We start from the raw sequence: 18,202 nt of genomic DNA on the forward strand, positions 1-18,202 counted from the left end.
TTGTTGTTTTTGATTATTACAAAAAAAAATTGTCATACTACGGGCTAGTTAGCAGCAATTCACAAGTGCTTTTTTTCCAACATGAGAAAATGGCCACAAGAAACAACCATAGCAGAATGCCAAAGCTAATTCTTTCCTTCCTTTGGATGCTGCAGGTTGTGGAGCTGCGTAACCGCACTGCATCATAGATTCATGCATGGCGGGTGTGTGCAGTACTATGATTAACGCTTAGCAAACACACAAAAAACATTAAGCTAGAACCCACTTATATTTGATCCAATTGAAATGATCATTTCAAAATTGACCTGCAATTTGTTGTGCAGACAACGAGGCTGTGAAACCCTGAGATGAAGGCTTTGGACGGTTAAGCTGAACTCGTGGTGGAGGCCTTTCACTAACCTTCTCAAGGAGGTACCCGATCACCAGGAATCCCTTCCCTCCCAGCATCTGCTCCTGCATGGCCACTGAGCTCTTCAACAGCTCCACCAGGAACGCCAACAGGGTGGCACTGTGACACCACACAGACACACACACACACACACACACACATAAAAACCTTCTGTACATTTCTTAAGGTTCTTCAAACTGGAAATAGGGGAGTAAGGAAGAAGCTCCGCGTTCACATCCACATCATCAGCTCCGTCATGAGTTCTAATAAGCAGATGTATTTTGGTTCGCTATCAGCGTCTTCCTGAACACATTAGTCTGACCGCGGCTAACGTGACGTGAAGATGTTTGCCTGATTGCGAGGCGCGCCGAGGCTCATGTGAGCCGATATCTGGGCGATCTGGAAGAAGCAGACAACACCGGAGGTTTTCCTCCACGCCGCGTTGTCTGTAATAGGATAGCTAGCCTGCGGGGATGAGAAAAACATTCATGCTCCTTCGTATGAGGTGTTTTGTGGTGTCTTTTTGGTCTCCCTCTCTGTCTCCCTCTCACACAAACATAAAGTTATAGGAGCGTTATAGGAGCGTTTGCTTCCTTAGGGTGGTTGAGATCGTGAGGCATGTAAAGCTGTGAAAAGATCACACGTGACGCTGTACGAGTCACTGCATGCAACCAAGTAAAAGCCATTTCAGACTCACTGTGCGACCACGAGCAAGAAAGTAATAAGTGTTACATGATTTGTGACACGAGAGAATTGAGAGAATGGAGAGAATGGAGAGAACCCAGCAGGCGCCCGCCGCACTGCCACGTGACTCTCTACCGCGACACGGCAACTTCTGCTGGGTTCTCTCCATGCGCAGAACACTTACCAGACTGTGGTGTCCACACTGCTGTCATTAAGCTGCTTGTAGTCGAGCTGAGCGAAGAGCGGGAACAGCACTTGGATGCCTCCTATGGAGTGGATGGCGCTGTGGATGGAGTGCGTGACGATGGCCTTCACGTCCTGCAGGGGGGGGCGGGCGCACATTAGCGTTAGCGAGCGGCAGAGAGGGAAAGTCTCCACGCTGGGCTTTTTGCACGCAGGCTCAAGACTAAAGTACAGTTCAGCGGACGGGTGAGCACCGCTGCAGAGGAACTGAGTGAAATCACACAAAGACGTGCATTATTTAAGGGTGATAGGAGCATAAATATTTGACAGTTACTTATATGTCACGGGAGAAAAGTGTGTTGAAAACAAAATAATTTAAAAAAAAGTCTTATTACTTAAAGGAAAATAGGAACTTGCACTACAAAAACATTGAATGCATGTCACTGGAAATTCAAAGACAAAAAACTGCAATCATTTAATTTAATTTTTTCTTTTATTGCGCCAAGGATTCTTTATAGCTCCACAAACAGGCTCCTCACTGATGCTGTGACTCACTTAACTTGTAAAACAGATGGTGATCACAAAAATAAAACATGACTCAGGATTTTTTTTATTATTATTATTTCTCGGGTCACATTTTCCTGTAATTGCTCCAGCAGATAAATTAGAAAAAAAACACACAAAAAGATTCAACGTGGGAACGATTATCAGCAGAACAGACCCTCAATTCTGTTACTGTTCTGCAGGAGACTTAAACACGACCTGGCCTGACTTCCTGAAGCTCTGCATGTGTCGACTATGTGAAAAATCTGAAATCCTGCACAAACAAATGCAGACAGAAGCAGGCGCTGGCGGTGCCTCACACTGCGACACACCTATTTCAATTGCAGATTTATTACAATCCTTGTTAAATGATTCTCATCAAAACATTCTCCCTTAATTTCAGCAGTTGTTCCTCTGATCTCTACGCAAAACAGCGTCTGTATTTACTCCTTCCATTAACACACCGACACCGATTCCCAGGTAACATTAACACAACCCTCATTTAGCCACTGCCGAATTCAGCATGTTTGCACCAATTCTATGTGCATACTGGTAGGTGACGCTCCGCAACACGCCCACCAGCAAAGAGCGCAGTCTCCTCGTGCACGTGCCTTTTAATCAGGATTTCAGTAAATCAGGTGCAGGCTGCAATAGCATCACACTGCACGCAGGAGAGCCAGCGGAACCTGCGCTGTAACTTCCAGCAGGGCGTAGCGGAAACAGTGGAGCCACTTTGCTTTTCTTTTCAAAGCTCCCAATTAAAGCAACCCAATTGTGGGCATTAGCTAGTTGAAAGATTAGTGCTGCGATTAGCCGACGGGAGGAATGCAGCCACACTGACCTGTAGCATGAGGGCATGCGGCGAGTGCACGAAGATGGAGGGGTTTTCCCTGGGCGACGACTCCAGGCACAGCTGGGCGTCCGTCGCCTTGGCGTTGTAGGTGAAGGAGATGGAGCTGGCCAGCTTGCCATCGTACAACACCTGCTTGTGGTGCTCGGCCAGGTGGATGTCACTCTCCGACTTGAACTTGAAAGTGCTCTGCAGAGGTGTGGGCGAAATAAAGAAGAGGAGGAGGAGGAAGAGGATAAGGAGGAGAAGGTCAGAGGTGGCAAGACAGAGGAAAAAAACACAAAATCCAGCAAAATGAGTCATCTGGAAACAAGGGCGTTTTTATTGTGTGTGTGAGTGTGTGTCCGGCTCGGCACTCAAAATGGGGGACGGCTTAATTGCAGCATGAGCCGTGTGTAAACAACCAGCTTCAGACTAATGAACACTAACCCGGACACTAATTCAATTAGAGGAGAAGAAGGGATGTGAACAGAGGGGAGCGGATACGAGCAGATTTTTTCTTTTTTTACAGACTTACGCTAAATCTTTATCCTGCTGAGTTGTGAAGTCTTTATATTAAAGTGGACTGTTGAGATTCACTATGGAGAGCTGTGAGGCCCGCAAAAAGAGAGATGTCTATTTCTGTCTGTCTGTACGGGTCTTAAAGGCCACACTTCCTTCCTGCAGCGCTAAGAAACACACACACACACACACACACACACACACACACACACACACACACACACACACACACACACACACACACACACACTGCTGAATCTCCAGCAGAGGTAAAAGGCCAGTGTGCTGCTCTTTGCAGCTGCAGGCAGCGGGGGCGCTCTGCCTCTGCCAGCGGCCTGCTCTCTGGGTGCATCACTCAGCCTGAGTGTACAGGAAAGCCCGGGGCTGCTCACAGACCTGCGGGCCCGTCTTGTTCTGAACTTTTCATCTGACATCTGATGTTGGGAAAAAAAAAAACAAAAGTTTCCCCCAAGCACTTTAAGACATGCAGTGGAAAATCTGACAGTATGCAACGCAGGCGTCTGCAGACAACATCCTTAACAGCAGCACCGCAGTCCAGAGATACCTTCTTCTATGCACATCTGCTAAAAAAAAACATATATACATATATATGTAGATATATGTGTATATGTATCTATATATACATATATATATATACATATATATGTATATATATATATATATGTATATATATATATATATATATATACATATATATATATATATATATATATATATATATATATATACATATATATATTTCCAATAGTGAGTTATGGTAATTACATGGTTGGACAGCTTGCCAATGTTTACATTTTGTAAGAGAACTGCTAAAGCAAAAGACAGGAAGTGATTGGATTTTCTTAACACGTATAATGACTCAAGGACGCAGCCGAGCCGAGCTAATCAATGGTAAACACAAATAAAGTGCAGTGCTGCTTATTTTGAAGGTCGTCAGGCTCTCTGGGCACACAAATCACACTATCACACTAAATAGCGAGAACATGAAATTATTAGCCTCAGGAAAATGCTTTTCCCTTTTCTTTATGGCTACGTAAGCAGTTTTATTGTGATGCGCAATCAAAGCGCAAGCTTTCTGTGCGTGGTTTTTTAAACACGCACAATTGTTGCTGCGAAGACACAAAAAAACGCGTGTTTGGGCAGCTGCTGAAGCGGAGGACACGCACGTCTTCGCACAGCTGCGCTTCAAAGAGGGCGCGTGTCCCTCACCTGTTTACAGAAATACACTCCGAGGAGCGAAGAGAGACGAGTCGCACCTGACAGCTGCTGATGTTGGAGGAGGAGAACTCACACACAGGAGGAGAACTCACACACAGGCTCTCGGCTCGGCTCGGCTCTACATCATCAGCTTCATTAGTTATCTTTACAACTTTCTACATTGTAGATACTGAAGACATCAAATATATGAGCTAGATATATGTAATTATGCAGCAAAGAAAAAAAGTTTAAATAACTCTAAATATGCTTTTAATGAAAGATGGCTATATTGAAAAATTTAAACGTAAAACGTGTTTGAGATATTTTACACTTTTACTGTTTCCTACATAATTCCATGTGTGTTCATACGTAGTTTTGATGCCTTCAGTGAGAAACTGCAATGTCAACAGTTATGAGAAAGAAAGAAAAGACATTCAATTCATAGGGTGTGTCCAAACTTTTGACTGGTAGTGTAAAATAAATCTAGTTTTCCGTTTCATTAAACAGAAAAATAAAAACAGCTAAAGATGCGAGAATAGTGACAAACCCAAAGAACTGAGTGAAAATGGTACAACATTTAGGACAGTATTATATGCCATTTGCCATAAATCCATCCGTTCCATTCATGCTCATGAACAGCAGGTTGCATTTTGAGATATTCTGTCAGTCAGACTCGGACCACAAAATAATTCAATCTGCACGTAATAAGACAGCTGAATGAAGGCTGTTCCAACATAAACCACAGCTATCACAGCTGACTTCCTGGACCTGCAGGGCCAACTCATTCACAAATGGCAGCAGCAGTGCTGGGCAGAGAACACCCCCCCACCCCGCGTTCCTCCCTGATTCACTCCAAAGGAAACCAGTCAGTAAACATGAGCACAACATCGGCATATGTGCTTGCAAGCAGCTCTTTCAAAGCTGACGGTGCCAATAGAAGTTGAGCCTCCAGCCAGTCTGCTGCCAGTGCTGCTGGAGCGTACAGAGACCAAATGATCAATGCACAGCTCCATCCTTTTTTTCCCTGCCCTAAAGCCGCTCTGCCCCTCGGCCGACCACCGCTCCCGTCTCAAGATGTTGTGTAAGCCATTTTTAATATATAATTATCTACTTTATAGACCGGCTAATGCCGGTGTAATTAAGGGCTATTGTGGGGATCACACTTGAGCGATTACGGGAATGGTTTAATGACGGACTTTAGCCGCACAGATGGAATTACATCAAACGCCTCATTTGGATCTACAGTATATTCATATTCACTTTTGCTCTATAACTGCCATTATAGCTGTACCATGGCTGAGAAAAATATTCCAATTAGATTTTTCTTATTTTTTTTGGTTAGTGTCCATCTCCTGCCTTTTAAACAAGAACAAGATTTATTTTTATTTTGCTTTTAATTGTTGTCCAGCACCTTGGGTTGCATTTCACGCATGAAATGTGCTATACAATTAGAATTTGATTTGATTTGATTCGATGTGTAAAATCATCAAAGCTGGAAGGATCATAGTTCAACTTGAGAATAGAGGTGAAAAAAGCACTCATATATTTCCCAAGCACTGGCTCTTCTTAACTTTTAATTTCACCATTACATAACACCACGTCCCATTGATTCCTCTTCATTCCCTTTGGGTGAAAACTATTCACTGCTTTCAGGAACTGTTGGGGGCTGCTGCTCATTGATTCCTTTGCTGTTTGTCCTTGTCTGATTTGCACTTCTTGATTTGTCGAACTCTTGCTCTTCAGAAATCCTCACTCAGCCCATCTATTGCCAAACCACAGGTTTTTAGGTTCTGCACTTTGACGTAGCTCAGCTGTAGGAGCAGCTAGGCTTGCTGCTGGTGATTAATGTGTAGCTTTAGTCTATGAATAAATAATAACTCAGATACTGATATGCTGTTCACTTCTTTATATGTAAACCAAATCTTGCTGCTGTCACGGCAGTTCCGCCTGCATTTTCCTTTCAAAATAAAAGTCAGAGGATGCCGTAACAACCGTTCATTGAACTCTATTGTGAAAAATATTGAATATGACAGCAAATACCATTATAGTATTTGTTTACCTCTAATACCTTCTCAAAAAATGCCAGTCTGAACTGAGAAATCAACCTATATTTTGTATGAATTCCCTGTCTGTTACATCACAAAAAACCCAAAACACCAATTATTATCGGCAACGACTTGCAAACTTGTGCTTGTCGGACTCCTCAGAACAAGACGTTACCTTCTGTCTCCTCTACGCCACTGTGAGCGCAGCACTGCGCCGACACATGTGGAGACGCTCGGCACACAAAGCGTGTCGGCCATCATGAGGAGCGTCGAGCCGGAAGACCTTGAACGCACTCGCTGCAAGGGCTTGTTTAGCAGCAGAGAGACTGCAGACTGTCTGCCTGTTGTTTTTTTTTTATTCCTTCTTTCTCCGCTCCTCATTATGGAACAGCCAAGACCGGCAATGTCTTGCACCATGCAGAGTACACACGCAAGGACACACAAACAAACACGCAAACATATACAAAAGAATATACGGTGCACGGCGCAGATGCAGATGCAGGTCCCTTTAAAGGGGACGAGCCTGAATTAGCTCGTCGCCTTCACACATCGGCATGTGCGTGAAGTTCAAGGAGGAGGAACGGCACGGCTGACGCTCACTTAAGAGAAGAAGGAAGCAGTGAGGCTTGAAACCTGCTTCCCGCCGCCGCTCTCCATCTAAGGCCAGCCAAAAAACCCTGTGCACTCATCATCACAGCAGCCGCAGCCGCAGCAGCGAGCAGCCGCAGCCGCAGCAGCAAAGCCCTCGGTTTTGAAACAACTCAGCCGTTTAATGGTCTCTTCAGGGCATGTGACGAGTCCATTGTGCGGCGCGCAGGGAAAACAATCATCTGACTGATCAGCCCGAGGAAACGGCGAAGTGTGACAGGCAGCAGCAGAATCAGGATTCACGGCCGAGAGACCGCTCCAGCCCCGGGCGTGTGATAGTCGGGCGTGAGAAGTCTAAGATGTATGTGCCTGTGTCTCCCGCTGGACGCAATATGAAGACGACGCAAAATATAATGACATAAGACTCAAATGAGGAGAGAGAGCAGGCGATCCTGTGTCATTTGCCGACGTGTTTTTGCCTAAGAAATAACAATTACAACCATGCGTGGGCTGAAACACCAGCAGCTGCTCTAACACATCTGCAGCATCAGAAATAGTGTGATTTCTGTCAAATGGTGAAATGAGGAAACATCATGACACTTTGTGGCCTCTTTCATAAGCAGGCTGGAAGTGGCCGGAAGGTGGAAGCTTCTAAAATATCTAAGCGGTGGGCTGCAGCCGACCCACGAGAGGCAAGAGGCAGAGGTGGAGATCTTAGCAGGAGCAAAAGCATCTTCGGGTGACAATCACCTTAAAGGTCTATTTCCGTACTATATCAATTTTCAGATCTTGTTTTTTTCTAATCCTGCACCAGAGTGAAGCAGCCTTGAAATAAATATTTTTCAATAAATACAAAACCTCTGCTGAAGCCCACACGTGCTACACACGTCACTGGACTTTGCTCCAGTATATAAGATGCTGTATTGCTTTATGGAATCTACCTTCTGCTCCTCCTTCCATACGTGTAAAAGTAAGCAGATCTCGGCCAAACCCCACTTTAACAAAAGCTTTGCTGCATTTTGAACATGGGGGTGGTATGTGTCAGGGAACGGTCCCATTTGTGACATCACAAAGGGCATAGATGTGTGTGGTGATGCTTGCTGAGGAAAAACATTTCCCATATCTGAGGAGTTCACCAGATATTATTGTCCGAAGTGGATTGTGCATAATATGCGACCTTTAAAACACACAGTCTTAAACAGTGTGACTTTTAAAGGAGTAAAACATTACGGTCAATCTTAACTTAAACGTTACTGTCACGTAATTTTGACTTGCTCAGCACCCTTTTCTCAGCTCAGATTGCTGTTTGTGCACTTAGCCTGAACTTCAGCTAAAATTAAGAGAGTTGACATTATATGCTGCCAGATCTTAGACAGATTTGTAACACCTGCAGTGCTACAAATCACGTCCTTTTGCTGCACATCTTTATGATCTACTGCTAGAACAGAATTAAAAAAATAAAAAAATCAGCGACAGTGGAGAGATGAATCAAAATGAAAAACTTTCCTGCAACTACTAGATTACCACAATGAAGATGGCCCACCTGTCAGAAGTAAATATCTCGTATTAACATTACGGCTGCAAAGCTGCATCTTCCTCTTGGAGAGGAGCAGCCTGAACGCAGCGAAAAGCTACTTTTACAACTGAATGGCCAAAGGCAGACGGTGAGAACGTGCAGAGACTGCAGCAAGTCCCATAGAAAATGGTTGCCGGGTTGTTCGGCCTGCAGCAGATGCATTGACGCATGAAACATGCACGTCGTGCTCAGTCTGGTGTCTGAGATAGAAAAAAACAAACCCCGCTGCCTCACCTTGTATCCTGGGCCGAGTTGGTGAATGGCAAAGATCTGAGCAGGGTTCAGAGCCTCGCTGAAAACGTATATGGCTCCCAGCTGACCACAAAACACCCTGTTAGCGTCGGCCGTCTCGGAGGAACCCAGGAAACACTTGTCATAGCTCTGCAAGGTAAAATGAAGAAAAAGACAAAAAAAAGAAACTTCAATAAATCTACTGTCAAGACCTGGTGAGCAAAAAAAAACAAAAAAAAACGACAGACTTTATCAGCTGCAACGCGAAACCCAGAAAAGGTCCATCCACCTTCTGGGTTATTGCTGACATGCTGGTACAATTGGGCCACAATATGACCTGATCTTTAGGTAAATATCATTCATAACTACCAGTCAGTGCTATTAAAATACAACAGAAACCAAGTGCAGTTTATCTTAAAGCTTAATGAGCCAGCCAATCATAATACATAGTTTAAAGGTGCCATTTCTACCCATGCTAATGCAACATGAAATAATTATCATTTAACATTACTGACCATATCCTTTTTTTTTTTTTAACATACTATAGTGAGAATAACAGTGGAGAGGAAACAAAACTGCAATATCTATACATCTCTAATGTTAGCCTTGAATCCATTTAGTTGCTAAATAATGCATTCTTTTGAGGGCTATTAAACAGAGTTGTCCAGGAAAGGGCCATTCAGAGGTCAGGCTACCTGTCCCCTCTGATAAATGGAAAAGTTTGAATTTGGGAGTTCAGACGAGCTGGGCTGGAACGAGGCCCAAGGGCAGCGCTGACCCGCCTCACAGAATGCAGAGGGGAAACATCAAACATTCGCCAATCTCGCCATTGGAGGGGAGTGTCAGTAGGAACCAGGGCAGCGGTTGATTTCAAAGGCTGGAGGCGAAACTGTCCATGTGTTTAATGTCGACTTCTGAATAGGTTTCAGCAAGGAGCAAAGGATTTCCCCACCACCAACCAGAGGGCAATGGTTTGATGAACTAAATACAAAGCTGCCGGCTCCATTTCTCAGACTGCTGAAGCAGCACTAAAATGTTTAAAGGCCCAGGGTGTAAGATTTAGTGGCACCTACAGGCCAGAGAGTGTACCGCAAACAAATGAACTGCAGTTTATTTTCCAGGGACATCGTTGTGCTCGTCAGTGTGTTGCCACTTTGGCTCCTGCAATCAAAAAATAGACTGACCGGAAGGCTGGGTTCGCCAGGTGCACTTACGTCATTCGTGTTGACATGCCAGGCCATGTCGCCATAGGAGACCAGCTGACCGTTGACGTAGCATCGGATCTCGGAGTTCCTCCAGCGGTTGTAGATATGGACGATGCTGATCATGTACCACTGAAAGTCGTGAGAAAACACAGAGATTGTAAATTGAAATAAACATTTCAAACAAAAGGATGGGGACAAAACCTCTTTGCGATAGCACAATATTCCATTTTGACAGACAGTTCTGTGAAGATTTGAAACAATTAATTTTCATCTGCAGTTCAAATATGTCCATCGTCATTTCCATTTTAAACCTACAATTAATTAAGAGCATTGTGTCAACACTTTCCTTTACTTAAAAAAAAAAAAATACATATATATATATTTTTTTTTTTTTCTCTGACATTATCCAGCTGTCTAGATCAGAATTCACTTTATTCAATTACAGTGCAATTTGTCTGTCTCAATTGAAAAATCCTGTCCTTGCAAAACTGAAAATACTCCCTCTCGCAGCATTAGCTCTATAGAAGAGTGAACACTCGGGATAACATGTTCACCCCAATCATTCCAAAGAATTCTCTTCCGTATCCTTTTTAACCCTTAAATGTTGTTAGAAATGCGTGTGTGCATGTGCGTCTTTGTGTGTTTTACGGGGGAGCAGCGTCCCTGGTGACAATGAAAACACACTCCCGGGAGGAATTTCTTTTTTGCTGGTGTTTGGATAATTGTTAAGAATTTGCACACACACACACTAGTACTTGCACACGCTGTGCAAAATGCTCCAGACGTGGTGATTTTTAATAAACTGATCAAATGGAACCACTGGGAACTTTGTTAGGCATTTTACTTGGTCAGCAAATAATGTTGAATAAGTGTGTGTGTGTGTGTGTGTGTGTGTGTGTGTGTGTGTGTGTGTGCGCGTGTGTGTGTGTGTGTGTGTGTGTGTGTGTGTGTGTGTGTGTGTGTAGAGGTAGTAGTATGCAGATCTTAATCAACACAACTTTTGATTGATTTGCACTCATCAATGGTTCTGTTGTGTACAAGTACATATACAAGAGGAACATCCCTCTGCACACTGATCCAGTTATGTCATCTCATTTCTCTCAAGTGATTGTTTTTTGTATTTGTTGTCTTGTATTACATTTACCTTGCGTGGCTGGAAATCATATTTCACACAGTGCTGGAAGCCTTTTCCTTTGGACTTCAAGGAGGTCACGATAAGGCAGTTCCCCACAAAGTGCGCTGAGTAACCGATTCCTTTACTGGTCCGAAAACTGCAGCGGGATCAGAAGGAGTAAAAGACTCAAGTCAGTGAAGTCAACATCCCAACAATGAAATGCAGAAAGGTGAGTAAGTTTCCCTTTTCGGCAATTTACCCAGTTGAATAACCCGCCCTTTTTATAGAAAGTGATTAATCGTGAGACCATAAGATGAAGTCTTATATCTCATATTCTGAATTACTTCTGTTACCGTCTCCTCGACTTTTTAATTTGTCTGTCAAAAACATTACATTTTTAATGACTCTGAATTTAAATGGGGCTTTGGGATGAAGCAAAAGTGACAGTACATCGACTTGCACACATAACATATATGGTGCCAAACTCATCGCCCCCTCCCCTCTTCCCCATGGCCAATAAAATGATTATTAAATGAGAGAGGGTCAATCACACTTTGCGTCATGGACGGTTGGCTGAAATCTTTGCATAACCAAAGAGGCTCGAGCCACTAAGAGCTAATAATCATCCAGTGTGGTTTCTTTCCTTAACTTCCTTGAGAGACAAAGAAAGCTATAAAAATGCTGCAGTAAATCACATAAAATATTATTCAAGCGAGCCTCACAAAGAGCAGGTCAGTCTGTCCTTGAGGAGTTCTCAGATCACACGCACCTCATAGAAAAACTTGTCCTCCTCCCTCAAGTTTGTTCTCCTCCCCCGCCTTCCTAACCTCTGTGTGGAAACCCGGCCTCGTCTCCAAGACCCGAACCCGTGAGGATCACACGCGCAGCCGAGTCAGAAAAGCAAATACAAATCCCCCCTTCAAGTGAATCTGTGTTTGGCGTTGTGAGCACCAGCTGTGCAGTATCGCCGGCTTCCTGCGGCTGCAGAGGCGCGTACCAGAGTGGCAGCGTTTTGGGGCGACGGCGATAAGGCCTGGAGCGGCGGAGGGAAAGGGAAAGGGCGGCCCCCGCTCCATCACCCCTCACTTAGCATGACAAACGGTTAGCCGGGAAGAGCCGGATTACATCCTGACACTTTTCACCATCAGAGCTCATCTCTGCTGTGGATTTCTGAAAATATAGGTGCGCACATAATCCCCACTCCCCCGCCCCTTTGTAGAGGAACCGGTTCTCGTTCTTTGGGAAAAGCTTTATTTTTTCACCTTCAGAGGGAAGAGGTGCAGGGAAGGACTTAAGGGGCAGAGTAAAGGAATTCAATTAAAAAAAAGGTCAACGCTAACAAAGCCTCACTGCAGTCAATTTGCAGACGTCACGTTTGGCTCTTGCGATGCGCTTGTTATAAGACTTTGACATCTTATGGGCTTCGCTACAGAACACAAAGAGTCGCATGTGGACAAAGTTTGGCTGATTCCTCGAACATGTCTTAGGTTGAGCTCTTGACTTCAATGACAGAAAAACCTTACATTAACACAACTGTGATAAAAAAAAAAAAAGAAGCTAAAACTCGTCCTTGTGGTCACCCTGGTGGTTCAGTGGTTCCTTCATGGTTCTCCCACTACAGCCCTGTACAGTGTTGACAGCTGCCAGTGGCGGCGGACGGTTGAGCAACAGCCGGCACTCTTGTTTAATGCGTTTTCATGCTCTCATTAAGTGCTGCTCACGTTTCTTCATCCTGCTGCACCACGTTTAGTATCTTCTCACTCTAACCACAATACCTTTTGACAGGCAGAACCTGGGGAGGCTTTATTCAGCTGCACGTTTGTTTCCCCTCAGATCAAAAGTAAAAGAAAAAAAGTCTAAAAAAGGTTGGGGAGGGGGGCCGTTTGGGCAAGAAGCTAACTTCTCAATTCCAATTTTTAAAAATCTAACTGGCATGTAGGTTGTCTCAGTAAAGAATCTGGCTGTGCTGTGGGCCAGATTGACTTCAATGTCAACAAACGCTTGACAGTAAACATTATTTTGGCAGTGGCATCATTCTAACACTGCCTAAAGCTGTTAGAGCCAGTTTCCATTAAGAACACTGAAATCCTGTCCTCCAACAGACAGGGCCTGCATATGACTCCGCAGTCAATCCAGTTTCATCTCAGCTGTGACCAGACCAGGGAGCGGCTGCTTGGTGAAGTACTGGACCAGTATGGACTCCACTCTACTTACCAGTAGAGGTACGGTTTGTCTTTGTCCACGTTGATGTTGTTGAGCGGATCCTGCCTGAACCAGGTGTTGATGGTGAATCCGTTCTGGTAAGGCCATTTGGCTATGGGCGGCAAGGCAATGGCCTGGTGGAAGAAGCGACGCTTGTTAGTACGTCTGTGAGTGGCCCATCATAACCTCCAGCAATCATCACTTTACACACTTGCAGAGATTAAAACAACATTTTTTCCGCAGCTGGATGCAGTATATCATCATTATATCTACTTATGCTTTCCATATGATGATAGTGCGCAATAGAGTAATTAGAGGCGAATACTAATTCATGGCAAGGCTGACCTTTTAATTTACATATTACGGGTGATTGGTGGTAATAATGTGCTAGTGCGCTTTCCATCTTCTGACACACTCACTATCATATCAGAGCACCACTCATTCATGGGCCAAGTGCACCCTATCATTTCGTCCTACAAGTGGTGCAACAGAGGATCGACGTCTAACTTGAGTTAAAATCAAGCAGTGGGTATATGGTGTATGTTAGGTTTGCGCTTGATCGCGTGAGCCTCACCGCTGCACTGCGTCCTGGGAAGTTGAAGAAGGTGTCGGGACCGTGTCTCTGAGGCATCTGGTTCAACACCGACAAAAGCTTGATAGCGTGTCTCGGCTGCGAGGAAGAGTAAGAGGGGGAAGGAGGCGAGAGAGAGAGTGATCATTATGTGACTGATGCCGGCAATCAGAGGCAGCGGTGGGAGGGAGGGAGGGAGAGAGAGAGAGAGAGAGAGAGAGAGAGAAAGAGAGAGAGAGAGAGAGAGAGAGAGAGAGAGAGAGAGAGAGAGAGAGAGAGAGAGACCCTTGGAAAGAAAAAAAAAAACATGGTGTGACATCACATCTCTACCACACCGGGTCGATAACTCTTCAATCACCTCTGCCCTCCCTCGACAACAGAGCATCAATACCATGGCAACCTTTAATCGATCTGTCTCCAGAGAGCTGCTGGGGGAAGAGAAATTGGAAAAGATGGTGTGTTGTGCACGGTGGGGAAGAGGGGGTGAGGTGGGTGAGGCGGTGATAGCTGGACGGAAGAAGCGTTTGCAGGGTAGGTCGGGGGGAAGGAGGGGGGGGGGGGCGAGAGCTGAGGGGACGGATGACGGCCGCGCTATCGACTACTGATCAGCGAGCGGCGGTGGTTGGTGTTTGGCGGTCGTCCCAGACGGCCGATCGACGAGCAGCGACGAGGGTCCGTCGACTCGGAAGCCGAAGGCCTCTGGCAGCTGCGCGCTTGAACTCCATCCACGCCTCGCTGAAGCCCAAAGTTTCAGCCTCGCTGAAACAATCCTGAATCCACACAGGTGGCCTTTAAAAACATGCAGTGCAGCCCAGCAGGCCGTTCTCCACAACAGCCCATTTAAAGGCATTCTACATGCATCATCATGTCATCGTTAAGTGGATTTCAAGTTGATGAACCTCAAGCTCTCAGGTGCTTGTTTTTTTTTAACTCAGGTTTGTGTTTATTTGGGTTAACAAGTCAGCAAGAAATTCAATGTACACTACGAGTCACAAGTTTGGACACCTTCTCATGCAATTTTTTTTTTTTTATCTTTACAACTTTCTACCATGCAGGTAGATACTGAAGCCATCAAACATATGAGCAAGATATATGTAATTATGCTGCAAAGAAAACCATGTTAAACAACTCTAAATATGCTTTTTACGAAAGGTGGTTATTTTGAAGAATTAAAGTATAAAACGTGCTTCAGTTGTTTTACACTTTTATTGTTTCCTACATATTCCACGTGTGTTCATATGTAGTTTTGATGCCTTCAGTGAGAAACTGCAATGTCAACAGTCACGAGAATGAAAGAAAAGACATTAAATTCATATGCTGTGTCCAAAATTGACTGGTAGTGTATATTCAATGTCTTCATTTATTGGAGATGTTACTAAAAAAAATAAATAATAAATCCTTAGTGAGATATTGAAGATGGTCTGTGAGTTAAATTATGGCGCTGGTGTGTTTTTAAATTCTCCAGGCTGAGGCATTGAGCTAAGACAAGCAATCTCAGGAAGATCCCCTTCATCTTTACCTGCCATGCTGTCATGTGCACCATCCATCCATCCATCCATCCATCCATCCATTTTCTATCACCACTTGTCCCGCCCTCAAGGTCGCAGCAGTTTGGAGCCTATCCCGGCTATTACAGGGTGATGGCAGGTTTACACTCTGGACAAGTTGCCTGTTCATCACGGGGCTGACGTGGAGGAATCCAGAGTTGCCGGGGTAACCTCACCTCCCCAAACCCGAATTAAACATCTTTGTACTATGGGAGTAAGTCAGTGTTACCCAGGGACACAGGGAGAACGTGCAAAACTTCTCAGGCAAACCTTGTCCACATATCTCAGAAGCTGGATAACATGTTTGTTTTGAACTTTGCCTTGGAGCAGCTGTGGAAAACTGACTGGCAGGAACAACAGAGTTAATTTCACTTGACGGCACTCGGGAGAGGAAATGTAGCCGGTTCTGCTTAAGAACGGAACAGATATGAGGAGGTCTGGCAGAGAGGAATAAGGAAGGGAGGGAAGTGCACTGAGGTCACGGCCTGGTGGAGCTGCTGAGGTTATTAGTCATCACAACCAGTTAACTGGAGGAGACGCCACGTCATGAGCACGTTTAGCCTTTGCGGCCGATGGGAGCGCGGATGTTCTCTTCTGTCTATTACGAGCCGACGCGGCGCGATCAAACCTCTGACATACTAATAACGTTGATTACAAGAGAGAGAGAGAGAGAAAGAGAGAGAGAGAGAGAGAGAGAGAGAGAGAGAGAGAGAGAGAGAGAGAGAGAGAGAGAAAACAACAAAACAAAACACATTGGAAGCAGAGTAAATTGCCCTTGTCTTGACAAACACTCCCAAATCAATTTGAACAACGTATACAAACACATATTTACACCCTCCATTATTCCAGCCAAGTAGCGCAAATGTCCCATTTAGTGACATCCCACCTAATGACGCCTCAACAAGCTGACGCTGAGCCAATATTCCGGATCAAACAAAATTCAGCAGCAGAAGATACTGAGTATAAGATTAAAGATGAGATAAGGAGATGGTCCGAGTGTGACATAAATGTCAGTACTTTCACTTTGTTTGCTGTTGATCGAAAGCGTATTTAATTAAGTAAAAAACAGTATCAGTACATTTTCCACTTCTCACTGATTATAGAATGTGTAAATGTTTGCCATCCATCCATTTATTTTTAAAATTGTATTTAAAAATGTATTTTTTTAACACATACTAACTTTTCGAGTGACGCCATTGCAAACACCAGTAGCTTTACAGTTCACACTCACCCAGATGCCGTTGTCTCCCCTCAGCATGCTGAAGAGCAGCTTCAGCTCTTTGACTGTGATGCTGTAACTGGCCATGACTCCAAGCATGTCCACCAGGAGGTCTATTAAGAAAACACACACACACACACACACACACACACGACTGAGCAGGAGAGGATGGGTGATATATTTGTGAGAGTGAGTCAGCATCTGATCCTCTTATGACATTATTACTCTGAGAGGTATAATGAGACCATTTAAAGGGATAGTCCACTCAAAAAATGGCATGTCACCCATTTGCAACTCTGGTTACATTTTCTGATCTGTGCTAACGGTTCTACGGTTTGATGGATGGGAGGATTATCAGCCAATGGTGACCAGAGTGGCCGCAGGCTCCAGCGTTAAAGAGCAGAAGAGTGCATAACGTGTCTCAAACATGCTATTGTGGGGTCGTCCAAGTGCCTGGAAGTGGCAGCTGCAGACCACCTGAACGGGGAACAGCAACATTAATGCAGATCAGGTAACAGTAATTATTGAAACCTAATTTGGGAAAAAAAAAAGATATGAAGGTTCTTCTCCTTGAAGAAGTATTTCAGTTTTAAGCACCACATTACAACTTCTGTCAGGTGCATTGTATTTTAACAATTGCAAATTATACCTATTTTTTTAAAACCTTTTTTGTCCTCGATTATAGTGGAGCAGCCTTGAAAGAGTGATTATCCAGCAAACAGCTCATTTAGTTCCGTGTTCTTCCTCCATCAAAACGCCCGGTTTTAGCTGCCTGTTAAAACTGACTAGTTGTTTTGTTCAATCTTCCGTCTGTTTGGCACCTTAAAATCGAACTTTCAGCAGCATTAGCAGCAGCATGTTCACATATTACAAAGCAATTGTGTGTGACTGTTTTCATAAACATTGCTTAATGAAGGGGGGAATCACAAAAAAGGGGGTCCAGATTCAGACATGTTTCCCTCTGCGGTTGTTAGTATTTTTTCTTCCATAACTGACACAAAAATATTTTAGATCTTATCTTTTTTACCTTTACTGTTTCGACGCAAGCTTCCGTATTCCTCAGAAGGTCACACTGGTGGTGTTGTGTGACGTGTTTTATCAGCTGGTATCAAAATGTGGCAGGTGGGTTACACCTCCGTCATACCAGCTGATAAAACGTGTCACACGACACCACCCGAGTGACCTTCTGAGGAATACGGAAGCTTGTGTCGAGACAAGTACTGGTACAAAGACAACATCTACAATATCAGTGTTTCTGTTGTAGAAGAAAAAATACTTGCAATCGTATATATTTATGAGGACACCATGAATCCCATTCAGTTATGTTTCCCTCTGTTAATGTAAGCAGCATCATTTAAAAAAAGAAAAAAATTGCGCCGGAAGACATTCGTTGAGTCAGAGTGACCTTGCCGTCTCATTGGCTTTCACCTTACGCAGATGGAGCAGAGCGGGGAGGATGCGGCTCAGCACGGAGATACAGCGCAGCCCATCTTGGTGCGAGGCAATCTGCATAAAAAGGGCTCCTCTTTCCCACAAG

The 18,202-nt window shown here is 44.4% G+C and overlaps 1 protein-coding gene across 20 annotated transcripts in view; it reads right to left on the minus strand.

Annotated features, from left to right (window-relative positions):
- The window catches only part of nbeaa (neurobeachin a), an 84,496-nt gene that overhangs the window by 37,157 nt on the left and 29,137 nt on the right, over nt 1–18,202 (minus strand). For all 20 annotated transcript variants that reach the window (XM_076031702.1, XM_076031699.1, XM_076031708.1 and 17 more), the window contains exons 3-11: nt 16,678–16,778; nt 13,903–13,998; nt 13,341–13,462; nt 11,157–11,283; nt 10,022–10,141; nt 8,811–8,957; nt 2,640–2,837; nt 1,257–1,390; nt 400–508 (exon numbers count right to left, since the gene is read on the minus strand). In XM_076031702.1, coding sequence (XP_075887817.1) covers nt 400–508; nt 1,257–1,390; nt 2,640–2,837; nt 8,811–8,957; nt 10,022–10,141; nt 11,157–11,283; nt 13,341–13,462; nt 13,903–13,998; nt 16,678–16,778 — 1,154 coding nt within the window. The remainder of the gene's footprint in view (nt 1–399; nt 509–1,256; nt 1,391–2,639; nt 2,838–8,810; nt 8,958–10,021; nt 10,142–11,156; nt 11,284–13,340; nt 13,463–13,902; nt 13,999–16,677; nt 16,779–18,202) is intronic.

This window comes from Nelusetta ayraudi, unplaced genomic scaffold, assembly GCF_046127955.1.
Source record: "Nelusetta ayraudi isolate G7.1 ecotype Tasmania unplaced genomic scaffold, CSIRO-AGI_Nayr_v1 ptg000033l, whole genome shotgun sequence".
Classification (NCBI taxonomy): domain Eukaryota; kingdom Metazoa; phylum Chordata; class Actinopteri; order Tetraodontiformes; family Monacanthidae; genus Nelusetta; species Nelusetta ayraudi.